Raw genomic sequence first — 12,369 nt, forward strand, 5'->3', positions numbered from 1 at the left:
CAACCCAGGTATAACCAGCTAAGCCTTGGTCTACCAAATCCACCACCCCCACCTCTGCTGAACATAGGAGAAAGATCGAAGTGAAGAATAATCCATGCTTTACTAAAGAAGTTATTAGAATGTATAGCGCTTTGCAATCCACAACGAACGCCCCTTCGGCTAAGTCAACGTGCTAAGACCTGCACTGGTATCATACCGCAAACCACCCTCTCTCTTTCCTGCGCCTTGCCCTCGAACCCCTCAACTGATCGGATCGATCATCGGGGCGACTCTTGGCCCAGGAAGTCCCGCCGTCTTGGCCCCAACGCTGTCGACCCGACTATGAGTAGGGAACTCCTAGTACCCATTCATGGTCATCCGCTGGCTGTTCCTGCTGAGTTCGCGGTCTGCGGCAGGTGAGATGGGACGCGAGCCGTGACCACCACCAACGGCGGAGCTCTCCTTGAGCGCGAGGAGCTGCTTAGCACGGAAGGACTCATAGTGGATTTGCGATGTGGTCTCGATCAGGTCCTGCAAGTGGGTACGGGTAAGGAAGTTGCGGAGGTATACGAATTCGCAGTGATTCTCATCCTCAACTGCAAAGCCGTTAGTAAGTATGAAGCTAGGGGAAGTGGAATGGACATACCATTGATGAAGCCCCAACGATTTTGGCGACCCCGAACTTGCTTGCCTTCCACAACGATGTTTTTCTCGGAGCCCACGACAGCGAAGGGAATGATGCTCTATGCAGAATTAATTTGTGAACCACTTCAGATATTGTGGAGGTGCTTACCTTGATAGAGGTGTTGAGTGCAACTTCCTCCTGGTCGTGCTCCTCGTTGTCATAGGGGTACATGCGCAGGTTGTGGAAGGCGAACTCCTCCTTTATCCTCTCCTTGAAAGCGGCACGCTCCTCAAGCGTCAAGCTGTCGCTCTTGGCGATGACGGGAACAACGTTGACGAACTCGCTCAGCTTCTTGAGGACGACAATGTCGATGGGCTTGAGGCCGTGGCCGGAGGGGTTGATGAAGAACAGGCAGCAGTGGATGCGCGTGTCCTGGAGATAGCGCTCACGCTGAGCAGTGAGTTCCTTGCGCAGATAGGCACTGTGCTGATCCTTGATATACTTGACAATGGGGTCCCAGCAGCGCTCGTTGTTGATCAGGTCACCATAGCCGGGGGTGTCGACGATGTTGAGGCGCAGACGAACGCCATTCTCCTCGATGGTGTGCGAGACAGCCTGGATCTCGGTGGTCTGGCGGATGGGCTCGTCGGGCAGCATGCGACCCTTGCTGTCTATGAGGTGCGAGGCGAAAATGGTGTTGATGAGGGTCGACTTGCCGAGGCCAGTCTGTCCTGCGCAGCCGTTAGCCCAACAATTCTCCGAGAGCCTCACTACAAGATGCTGCTGCGCGCGCGTGAAGCTTACCGACGCAGATGATGTTGAACTGGAAGCCCCTCTTGACGAGCTTCTTCTCAATCTGCTTGGTGATGCTGTCGAAACCGACATAGCTCTCAGGGTAGACCGACTGCTGCGGTGCTCCATATGCGGCAGCCATTGCGGGTAATGTGGGCCTCGAGGCGGCGGCTTCGTGTGCGGGTGGCCTGGGGAGATGATATGAGGCTGTGAGACTGGAGTGAGGGCGGGCGTGTGTATCAACAATGCAGGGCAGTCACGGTGGACTTTCTGGCGCACCTGCTGGCGCGGAAAGGGGGCAGCCACGAAGCGAAAGCGCACTAGCCCTAGACGTGGCTAGGGTGAGGGAGCTTGGGACTGGGGTGCATTGGCAATTCTCAACACCAAAAACTTATCGCCGGCAACGGAAAAACACGCGCTATCTCCATCCGGTCCACTCCATCGCCATGGCTCTTGCCCGCCCGCTGCCGCCGCTGTGGCAGACGCTGCTGCCCGCACTCAATGGCCCCGCGCGCCCCGTCCTGAACTTGCCGCTGTTGCAGCGCCTAGCACAGCCATTCCGCACGTTACCCACACCTTTCGCTACACTCGCCATACCCCTCTCGCTGCCATCGATACCGTCGTTATCAGATATCTGGGAGGGAGTTTTGAAGGCGGTGCCGAAGAAGAAGACATCGTACATGAAGAAGCGAACGCGGTTCATGGCCGGCAAGGGCCTGAAAGACCTCACGAATCTTAATAAGTGTTCTGCGTGCGGGAGAGTAAAACGGGCACATTTTCTGTGTCCCTACTGTGTGGATGGTAGGTGTTGCGGCTGTTATGTCTTACCGTAGTCAGTCATAACTAACTGTCAATGCAGCGATCAAATCCAACATTTTCGGCCAGAATTGGTGGTCCGTACGGATGCCGACAAGGAAGCAAGAGAAGCAGTTGAAGCGCGAGAAACGTGAGGAGCTGAAGAGGGCACGCATGGTCCAGCCCGATCCAAGGGACGATAAGCCCATTGTGCAGCACACGAACTGGATTAAGAGATGATGAGAGTAATCTTTGATACTGTACATTAGTGTACTTCCTAGCATATCTGGCATACCTGGCAAACCTGGCGCTATGGGACGGGAAGAACGGGAAAAAATCTGTAACCATTCAGGTAGAGATTTGTAGTCCAAATGTATCATAGCCATTTAGGCAATCAAACATGCTCTGACGCATGGCGCAATTGTAATCCCAGAACGCTTCGAGTCCACCCCGGCAATACCACGACGGCTTGCCCTGACATGTGTTGAGATGCTCAATGCAATACATGCGTTTAGAAGGTACCCTATGTAAATACAAGAAATCGCCGTCATTTCAAGAATCGACCCCGCCTTCTTCATCTCTTCTCGGCTTCAGTGATGCCTAATCCGCTACCCGTATCGCTTCTCGGTGGTGGAGATATGGGTTCACTGCCTCTGCGAGAGTCGGACTCACGTTCCAGGAAGTCAGACCACAGCTCCGCTAATGATTCCTTGTTGCTGGAGCTGCTGGCCATGAGCATGGGGTCGTTGATGCCACTAGTAAGAGATGGCGTGGATGGTGTCCGGCGGAAGGGTGACATGGGGATCCGCAAACTGCTATTCGAGGTGCCAGGGCGGGCGAGACCAGCCTGTTCTTTTTGTTCTGGGAAGGGTCAGCTACTGTATAATCTTATTCTCAGCCTAAAACTCACCATCGGTCCAGCCAAGCAATGCAGAAATGAGCTGTAAGGCCTCAAATTTCTTCGGATCCGAACGGTCAATGGACAGGAAATGGAGAAAGTAATTCGTCACGATCTGCCTGTCCACATTGTCTTCTGGACGGCCCTTCTTTAGTATGCGGAGGGCTTTGGTAAGGTGCTCATTGAGCGTCACCGCCTCGTGTCGGAGCTTTCCTATCAGCAGGTTCTTCTCCTTGACTTCCTTTTCGAAAGGTACAGCTCTCTCAAGCTCTTTCTGGGTGGTATCAAGTGTCGTTTTAGATGCTTTGGCAGCTTGTTGTGCGGCCTGCACCTGTTTACGGAGCTCATCTATCTGCGATTCATAGTTCTCCACCGATCTCCGCAGTTCGCTCTTGCGTACTGCAACAGCCAATTAGCGCTGGAGGTCGAGGCGAGGCGCATATACTTACAATTCTGAACCTCCTGAAGTGCTTTCTGAAGGCCCTCAACCGCCTCGTTGTTAGTGTCACGGTCCCGCGCTGCTTTCTCATAAGCCTCACGTAATGACTCTATCTGCTCCTTCAGTTCGGTCTCTTTTTCTGTGAGATTTTCTCTTATCGATCGCTCGTTCATAGCCAAGACCTCCCAGTCCTGCATGGCCTGTTTCGCGTTCTCAAACTCTTCTCTCGCGAAGGCCTCTCTAGAGATAAGTTCGTCGCGCTCTTTGATCCAATTCTGCTGTGAGAGACTCGATCGGCTACGCAAAGTTGCAGCTTCAGCCGCCTGCGCTTCGTTGTCCTTCCGCAATTTGTGAAGCTGCTCTGTCAACGAAGTATTACCCTCTTGCAATTCGCGATTCTGTTCCTCAAGCTCCGTGACATGGGTCTGGTACTCTTCGATTCTCGCCTGGTCACTGTCAGTAACCACCCCGACTATGCCCAACCTTGGTTTAGTTTGAAGCCCATCTCGCACTTACCGCGTCGGCCTTCAATCGGTCTCCCAGTGATGTCTTAATGGTATTCACCCTTCCCAGCAAATTCTTGTACTGCGTCTCGAAGTGATCCTTGTTCTCGTTCGCCTCTTCCAGTTCACCCTGCAGAGTGCCGATCTCTTCCTCGTGCTTCTCTTGTATGCTCTCTAAGCTCTTCCTTAGCTCTGTCACCTCCTGTCGTAGCGCGTCTCGTTCCTTCGCGATTGCGTCTAGGCGGGCGCTGGTGTCGGATGGTGGGGGAGAGGGCGGGAGCCCTTGCTGTGACCGTGACCGTGACAGTCCGAGAGCTACGGCAGAGGATATGGAGTGCGGGTTGGCGCCATTTGCTTGTGCGGTTGTGGGCGAGAGCGGTTGCTCATCGTCAACGTCGCCCTCATGCGACTGAACAGCTGGCTTCTGTGAGATGTTAGCTGCATTCTTACTGATCGAGCCTGGGCATCCAGCAGGTTGAGGTGGTATCGTACGGAATGTTCATCCTCGTCGTCCGGATCATCATCCTGCTCCTCTTGCTTCTCGTAATGCCCATTCGCAGTCGCGACTTCCTCGGGTTTATTCGCATGTGCTCCGCCCTTCTTTTTGGTCTTCTTCTTTTTGGACCTGGAGGCGGCGCCTGCAGTTTGGTCAGTTTAGACTAACGTTTACTGCTTAAATCTCGCCGGATCGACCCTTGGTAAACGGAAGGGTCGGCTCACGTACCACTTTCTTTCAGCGGGTCCGATGTCGAGGGAGCGGACATGCTTAATGGCGCGCAGCTATCGGTAGGAAGAAAAAAGGAGGGTTGTATCCGAGGACAGGCGCATCGGGAAAGAGGCAAGTGAGGCGTATTGGTGTTTCGGCGTTGACAATGTTTCGACTTGGCACATCGTGTCCATAACGACAGTTCGGCACCTGTGGCGCTAGTCGAGCCACTTGGCACTAGCCACGATGACTACCTCAAAGTCTATCTTGTGGAGACGACTCTCTGCCGAGCCCGACACCCTTCCACGTAAATGTGATTGTCGGCCATACACTGGCAGACCTCAATCTCAGACACTCGTCATAGCTCAAGTCTTCGATATGCGGTTCTACAAGCCACTTTTCGCCTCTGCTGTCTCCATCATCTACCTCTTGTTCGGGTTCGTTATTTCGTTCCTGCTTCTGCTATGTTACTAGAGATGTCGGTACAAGTAAAAGCTGAGCTGGTAAGGATAAATGCAACCATGGGACTGGGAGAAAGCTCATACATGGCGTTTGGAAGCAGGTATGGCATCTAGCTTACTGCAACGGCCTTCAAGCCGTCCAACCATATAACCCATCTATGCTGACAGACTGCAGTCCGGATCACTGAAACCGTCTGAAGGTATTATATTCGCCGTAAGCCAAGAGTCATGTTCTTATGTCCGCATCCAGATTCACCGCCACCAGTGTGTTCTCTATCATCGCTGAGTTCTTTAGACCTCCTCATCATCGCAGCTTTCGACGTCGCTGCTTCAGCACCACTAATTTCATCATCCCTACTTCCATTGTCGTATGTCTCACTTTCAGACTTACTTCTGTCTGGAGCCATAGATATCACGAAGCTCTCGCTGAGTACGGCTTTGAAGGCTTCGATCGTAGCACTTCCGGTAGGACATGGTGACGCACGAAATACATTTAAGCGATCCATTCTTACAAAGGCATGCGTCTTTCATGTAGGGATGGGGGAAACCCCTAAAAGTTGGAGCAGGCTCAAAACGACTTTCTAGAACTTTTCACGTCTCCTTCTGACTCGCCTTTCATTCTCCACATGTTTCACGTGGACTTCGCGAGTAAGTTGTCTGACTTTATCCACGGTGTCCGCCAGGAGTACTCATCGGCTCTTCCTATCCTTGGATAAAGGTCGTAGACTTTGAGTCAAGCTGTACATCCAAAGCCCTCAGCGGACGGGGCTTACCAGCCCAACTTCAACTGCTTTGGTTCATGGTTGAATGAGATAAGAACTGGGACTGTGTTACTTGACTATGAACCAGCAGGGTCTTGCGTGATAGAAAGAGTCGCTATGTGCCGATTAGTGTACATTCTGGTCTAAAGCTCAATTGGATTGGTACGTAGAATATCTCAAATTGCATTAAGGATAGGCTAAGATGTACCCCCTTTGCACGTTTTCGCTAGCGACTTGTTCGGCAGATGTGACTCGTTTGCAAACCCTCGCCACTCAACCGTCTTGCTTATCGATTAGTGTATAATTAACTGAGTCTTTCCGTCATCGTCCGTCAACTCATATGTGGAGCCACAAGAATCATAGAGGAGCATAATATTCAATGTTGATAACATAGCATGCATTCTACATGACAACCTCACCACCCCACCAACTCCTCCCCCCTCGTCTCAATAGGCGGCGGAATCGCAGGCATCCCCTTCTTCAATGCGCCCACCATCGGATCCCTCGCCAACAGCGCCACAATCTCATCCTCCGTATCCACCTTATTCTTCACCCTCGCGTACGCCATGCGCGAAGGCTTGTCTATCACCGTGTAGAACTTCTGCCGTCGTGCATCAGACCACGAAGAAAGTAGTTTGTGAGGATTAGAGGATTGATGACTGAGAACACGGATGAGAACTTCGGCGAGGGAGGACGCATCTGCGATGCCGGACGCAAGACCCAGGCCGGCGTAGGGGTTTGTTACTGACTGGTATTGGATTCTTATCTGTTCTGGGTTTATTGGAGAAGGGGAACTCACGATGTGCTGCATCCCCACATAGCCCTACCCTACCCGTCCAAAACTTTTCCACGCATAGCTGCTGCGCTTTATACGGCGCTATCCTCTTCACTTCGAACCCGCTCTTTCCACCGTCCGGCAGCATCTTTCTTAACTTGTCCTCTGCATCTCTGCGAACCTCTTCCTCTGAAAACTCGTTCGGAACACCGTAGCTTACTCTCCACAGCCCCTTATCGTCTATGCGCCCAATGAGCCCGTAATTATCAGGGTCTACGATAAAGTTGGCATCGAAGAAGCCGTGGGCGTGGAAATCATATATTATGTCAGTCGCGACGAGTTGGTTGGGAAGAGTTTCGCCGTCGAATGTGAGGCCTAGTGTTTTCCGGATGGTAGACTTTGCGCCGTCTGCTCCGATGAGGTATTCGGCTTCTATAGTCTCCTCTTTCCCTCCTTCATGATGGATCCGGACCTCGATGCTGCCCGACTTTTCCTCGAATCCCACGACGCGTGAGCCTAGTCGTACTTCTGAATGTCCCACCTCCTCCATTTTCCACATCAAAATTTCCTTAAATTTGCCCTGCGGAAGCAGCAATTGTGATTTATCGCCCTCTCTAAATTGCTTGCCTGCGATGAACTTCGATCCGTTCTTAGCACTGGTGCGGAAGCAGAGACCGGAGGAGAAGCTGCCGTGGCGAGAAAGTTCAGGCATGAGGCCTATGCGTGCGAAAAGTGGGAACATGAGGGGTTGATGAACCATTGCGCGGGTGGAGGCTGGATCAGGATGCTCGGGTTCGATGACCTTTGGAAGTGATGGGTTAGTAGGGATATTTTGATGGAAGAGGGCAATACTTGCGATCACACGATTGGGTACGCTTGACTGTGTGAGAAGATGCGCGAGGAGGAGGCCCACGCAACCGCCGCCTGCTACTACGATGGGTAGAGGTGAGGGCGGAGTGCCGTTGTGTCTAGTTATTCCGATCGGCGCTGCCATGCTGTCGTGTCGTGCCCTCGTCCGTCACAGCGTCTTTGAGACGGGCGTGAGCGTAGATATACCGAACCAAACATCTTGAGACGAACCCAGGTCCGATCTCTCGCCCTGCATTCAGTCAGCGGGCCGCATCCACGTTTCCGACAATATTCCCATGCCCAATTGACACAATCGAGCCATGACAATGGACCTCCGATGCTGGTGTCCGAAATGGTGCTATCCTGCAGCGGAATGTGGGGAACCGAGTCATGTCCGACACATCGGCCGGTGCCACACCAGCGGGCCGAAAAGCTTAATTGAATGTCTTTCAAGTAGCACGGCTGCACATAGTCAGGTAACATGTTCATTATTAGCCTCTGTATTGCAACTCCTTGAAGTAGCTATTATAATGGTCACGGATCTGTCGATTTTTTTAATAGGGGAGAACGTGAACCATGTCCATAGCTTCGTCGGACATCACACCCCACAAGCTTCCAAGAGCGATCAGCTCTCTCAAGCCTCTTCGTACATTAGACCACTTCCAAAAGCCTAGTATCCCTGGACTCGCCAGTTGGCTCTTCGTCAGGTAGATTTTGAACGTAGACCGGATGGTCAATATCTCCAGGATGGCTGCTAGAGTGTCTGACCGGTATGGACCCAGATTGGCACAACGCTGAGTGAGCAGGCGTTTGTGTAAGCCCTTGTGATCATCACGCGATTGGCTTCACGGCGGAGGGCGCACGAACCTGCGAGGGCGAACTTGTAGTGGCGGTAAGCCGTGGGCAAATCTGTGGACCTTACGATGGCCATGAGTGGATAGGCTCGAGGCCGTGAGAAGCGCGAGGGCAGGGTGATGACGACAGAGAAGACGATGTCGTGGCCATCGGAGCCACCGGGGCGCCCAAGGATGCCGCAAAGCAGCGCGAGCATAGCGAGGAGCGCGAGGTAACCGAGTATGGTCGGCAGAAGAGGATGGCGCGAGATTGGGCACAGGAGGGGTTTTGTCGAGTGGTAGGTAAGGTGCGAGGAAGGAGACGGGAAACAACTTGCCAAGCGCACAAGTAGTCGCAACATCAGAGCAATATCACGAGCGATACTTAGCGAGCGGGGAAGTTGTTGGGCTCCGCTAGGAATCCACCGCTGCATATCCCCTGGACGCTGAACAGACCCACTGAACAAGGGCGACCTGGTATGCTGATGCTTGTGCCAGATAATCTTCTCCCTGCGTCTCGAAGCGCTTGATAGCCACTTGAAGCTGCTATAGTAGATTCAGCTTTTGGGCTTTAATTTGAACCAAAATGTACCTCACCTCAGTGGGTAATCTCTAAGGTCAAGAAAGAGGTAGAAAGAATGCTCAAATTGTTGTGCCGCTCATCTCCTCTATATCAGGCGCAATGGAGGCGATTTAGCTATGTAATGTACGCTGCGCTTATGAAGCTTAGATTGTTAGTCGGGCCAAATGCCAAATGATTGTCGGGTCCTGGATTCGGACCGGTAGCGTTTGTGAAAACGATATTGAGCTATCAATGCTGAGCACTGAGTTTGATTAATGAAACGTAGCGAAATGAGCGGTTTTTCTGACACAAAACTCTGTAGATGCTGGTATTCTGGCGGCTTTGGTAGTTTTGATATACGGACACGAAATAGGAAGTATTGTTGGAGCTGGGTGCCAGGCAACGGCGAGAGCAGAGCAATTTTGTGTTGTCGTTAAAGCATCAACCTGGGGAACTTTGTGGGCCTGGCGAGGAACGGTAGGCTTGAGGGCTTCTACTATGCGAGGATTGCCCTGTCACGGTGAGTCTGCAGCCAACCGCAAGGCCGCTGTTCAGTTGGATAGCCCTCAATCCATCTGGTAGCAGCAACACCTGCGAGAACAACAGCTGCTGGATGGTGCGAACAAACATCTGTCTACATGAAAGATCAGCATCAGAACCCGGGAAGGCAATTTCCTCACAACATCGAACCCGATCAATGTCGGCATGTTCGTCGGAAGAGATTCCGTCTTGCGAGATGACCATACTGGAAAGCTTATTCAGATATCGAGCAATAGCAAGACAGCAGCGTCTTTCGCAGTATCTCAAGGAAGGTGGGGCTTCTTGTCGTTGATTGATGAGGGACCTAATCAAGCAAACACGACATAGGCCGGCAAGACTTTCGAGCACGTTCACAATGTGTATCGAGCAGGCGCAGATGTCCGTGTTACCAAAGAGGGCGAGCAGTGGTAGATATGTTGTTCATCAGAATGCTCAGTATTGCCTAGCTCGTCCTTGGGGCTATACAGCTGCGATAACTGCAGTTCGCATGCCAAACAACCGCAAAGGAGCAATATCGAATGAAAGGGGTGTGCAGTTGTCCAAGCAGAATGCGTATATCTGATGTGGAGATCCGTCTCCAGGTTTTGACAGGACATCCTCTTCATAAGGCAGAGGGCAAGTACTTGAAAGATGCGCCATCCCGCATATACTCGAATGGATAGCTCTTTACAACAGTGATGACGCGTGGCATATCAATGGGGTTGTCGCTCGGTGTTCGTCTCATGCTCTCCTCGAGTTCGATACCAGGATAGGAGGGGCCGCATATGCATCCGAAAATTCTTATTAAAGATGATATGTACAGATTGACAAGCGTTTTCAGTATCACCTGGGCCCCCTCTTTGCACGTGGACGACGTAGCGGCAACGTGTGCGTTCCACGTTTGACATGTTGTGCGTCGTTTTCGTAGGGTTCAGCCGAGCCATGGTTCTTGGGCGATACCCCGCCCGACTCCCTTTCTCAAGACTCCACCACGCATTCGAACAGCCTCACGGGCACGCGCGCATGAGGATGGTAGACATCGAGGAGCCGCATCGTCGTCGACGCTTGACGTTCGGAGAGATTGCGCCCCGCTATTCCCGAAATGACCGGGAGCTATGACGGCCGATCCTTTGGTTGGACGCCTGCATCCTCCATCACCACTAACGAACGCCATGTACAAACGCTCACCATGGCTCCGTCTCGAGGGCTAGGATGCCGACTGCTTCGATCCATCTTCGTTAACACGGCCTTACACTCGAGAGACATGTCCATCCGCCACCGCGCCTACATTTCGTTCGCTGAGCAGCTTGCGAATCCCGCAAACCGAGTGCAGAGCTACATTTCTCGCAGTAGAGACCCCTTCGTCAATCTCTCTATCGAGGACTACATTCTGCGCACCTCGCCGCCCGACTCTACCGTGCTTTTCCTCTACACAAATCGGCCTTGCGTCGTCATCGGCAGAAATCAGAATCCATGGTCGGAGGTCAATCTGGGCATATTGAAAGCAGCAACATCGCCAGGCAGGACAGCCAAGAACACGGAGCCGCCTGCTATTGGTGATGTAGATCTTGTGCGGAGGCGCTCTGGTGGCGGCGCTGTCTTCCACGACGAGGGCAACCTCAATTGGAGCATTACGTGTCCGCGCACCGTTTTCACAAGGGACAAGCACGCTGAGATGGTCGTTCGTGCGCTCCGCGAGGTCGGTGTAGAGCGCGCCCGAGTCAATGAGCGGCATGACATCGTGCTGGACCAGGGCCATAAGAGACACGCAGCCGATCCTCAGGATACCCATCAGACGGCATACACCATCGATGAAGAAGGCCCTAGGCCGTTGAAAGTGTCTGGCTCTGCGTACAAGCTGACTCGGGCAAGAGCTTTACACCATGCGACATTGCTCCTTGCATCTCCCAATTTACACATCATCCCGCAATATCTACATTCGCCCGCGAAGAGTTCCATCCAGGCGAAAGGGGTTGAAAGCGTCAGCTCGCCGGTCAGTAACATCGGCTTAGATGTTGAGATGTTCCAGACGCGGCTTCAGCAAGAATTTTCGGTCATGTACCGTCATCAAGGAAAATCGCCCATTATCGAAGTTTTAGGTGAAGAACACTTGAAGATCCCAGAGATCAAGAAGGGCTACGACGAGCTGAAGGTACGTGAGCCCATTGTGCATAAAAGCGGCGCTGATAAGCATAGACACATGATTGGATGTGGTCGCAAACACCACAGTTCACCCTCCTTCTTGAGGGCCCAGCTCGCACCGAGATCGAAGTCGACGTACGCCACGGCATAATACAGGCCATAGAAACAAAGGGCGACCGTGTTCCAGCCAAGATGCTTGAGGAACTTCGGATGGCTCTAATTGGCCAGAAGTTGCGGCACATTGGGGATTGGACTCAATTTCTGCAAAGTCGCATCGAGCCGTGGCATAGCGATTATGGCGTCATCGCAGACCGCTTGGAGACTCTCCTTCCCGTGCCACAGCTTGGTGGCCCTTGAGCATTTCACTCAAGATCTTCGGGGAAAGCGACATTAAGAGATGGTCAAGGAAATCGGTTGTCGTCTGTGTGAAGACCCTGGACCGTGGAACTCCCCCTTCTGGATTGCCGACAGCAAGCGGACACTTGATGAACGCACCGTCAGCAGGCGGCCTTGACGAAGATCTGGCTGATCTGCTCATGACCTACTCGCACTGCGCCATTTCGCGTAAGAAGCATTACACGGCATCTGCTATGCGGTATTCCAAACCTATGGCACCCGCGACATCTTACTTCGAGGTTTGCCTGCGTGCCTAAATACCGATATCTATAGATTGAGAGGAGCTACGACAATTGATAGCCATGCTCATCGAGTCTTCCTTGTTCAATCATGC

The 12,369-nt window shown here is 52.6% G+C and overlaps 5 protein-coding genes across 5 annotated transcripts; 2 read left to right on the plus strand and 3 right to left on the minus strand.

Annotated features, from left to right (window-relative positions):
* Nucleotides 1-336: 336 nt before the first annotated feature.
* Nucleotides 337-1,538, minus strand: CDC10 (cell division control protein; the record flags this gene model as incomplete). Its single annotated transcript, XM_056211273.1, has 4 exons — nt 337-575; nt 626-722; nt 773-1,335; nt 1,409-1,538. The coding sequence occupies 4 exons, from the start codon at nt 1,536-1,538 to the stop codon at nt 337-339; spliced, it is 1,029 nt and encodes a 342-aa protein (XP_056074746.1).
* Nucleotides 1,539-1,842: 304 nt separating this feature from the next.
* Nucleotides 1,843-2,431, plus strand: N0V89_002465 (uncharacterized protein; the record flags this gene model as incomplete). Its single annotated transcript, XM_056211274.1, has 2 exons — nt 1,843-2,197; nt 2,256-2,431. The coding sequence occupies 2 exons, from the start codon at nt 1,843-1,845 to the stop codon at nt 2,429-2,431; spliced, it is 531 nt and encodes a 176-aa protein (XP_056074747.1).
* Nucleotides 2,432-2,765: 334 nt separating this feature from the next.
* N0V89_002466 (uncharacterized protein) lies at nt 2,766-4,795 on the minus strand (the record flags this gene model as incomplete). The annotated part of the gene is made up of 6 exons (XM_056211275.1): nt 2,766-3,052; nt 3,102-3,488; nt 3,539-3,974; nt 4,045-4,455; nt 4,482-4,669; nt 4,756-4,795. The coding sequence occupies 6 exons, from the start codon at nt 4,793-4,795 to the stop codon at nt 2,766-2,768; spliced, it is 1,749 nt and encodes a 582-aa protein (XP_056074748.1).
* A 1,579-nt stretch (nt 4,796-6,374) lies between these two features.
* On the minus strand, nt 6,375-7,728 carry N0V89_002467 (uncharacterized protein; the record flags this gene model as incomplete). The annotated part of the gene is made up of 2 exons (XM_056211276.1): nt 6,375-6,703; nt 6,759-7,728. 2 exons carry the CDS (start codon nt 7,726-7,728, stop codon nt 6,375-6,377), a joined length of 1,299 nt encoding a protein of 432 aa, XP_056074749.1.
* Nucleotides 7,729-10,686: 2,958 nt separating this feature from the next.
* On the plus strand, nt 10,687-11,996 carry N0V89_002468 (uncharacterized protein; the record flags this gene model as incomplete). The annotated part of the gene is made up of 2 exons (XM_056211277.1): nt 10,687-11,649; nt 11,694-11,996. 2 exons carry the CDS (start codon nt 10,687-10,689, stop codon nt 11,994-11,996), a joined length of 1,266 nt encoding a protein of 421 aa, XP_056074750.1.
* Between the last annotated feature and the right edge of the window lie 373 nt (nt 11,997-12,369).

Source organism: Didymosphaeria variabile, assembly GCF_027946475.1.
Source record: "Didymosphaeria variabile strain IMI 356815 chromosome Unknown scaffold_2, whole genome shotgun sequence".
Classification (NCBI taxonomy): Eukaryota; Fungi; Ascomycota; class Dothideomycetes; order Pleosporales; family Didymosphaeriaceae; genus Didymosphaeria; species Didymosphaeria variabile.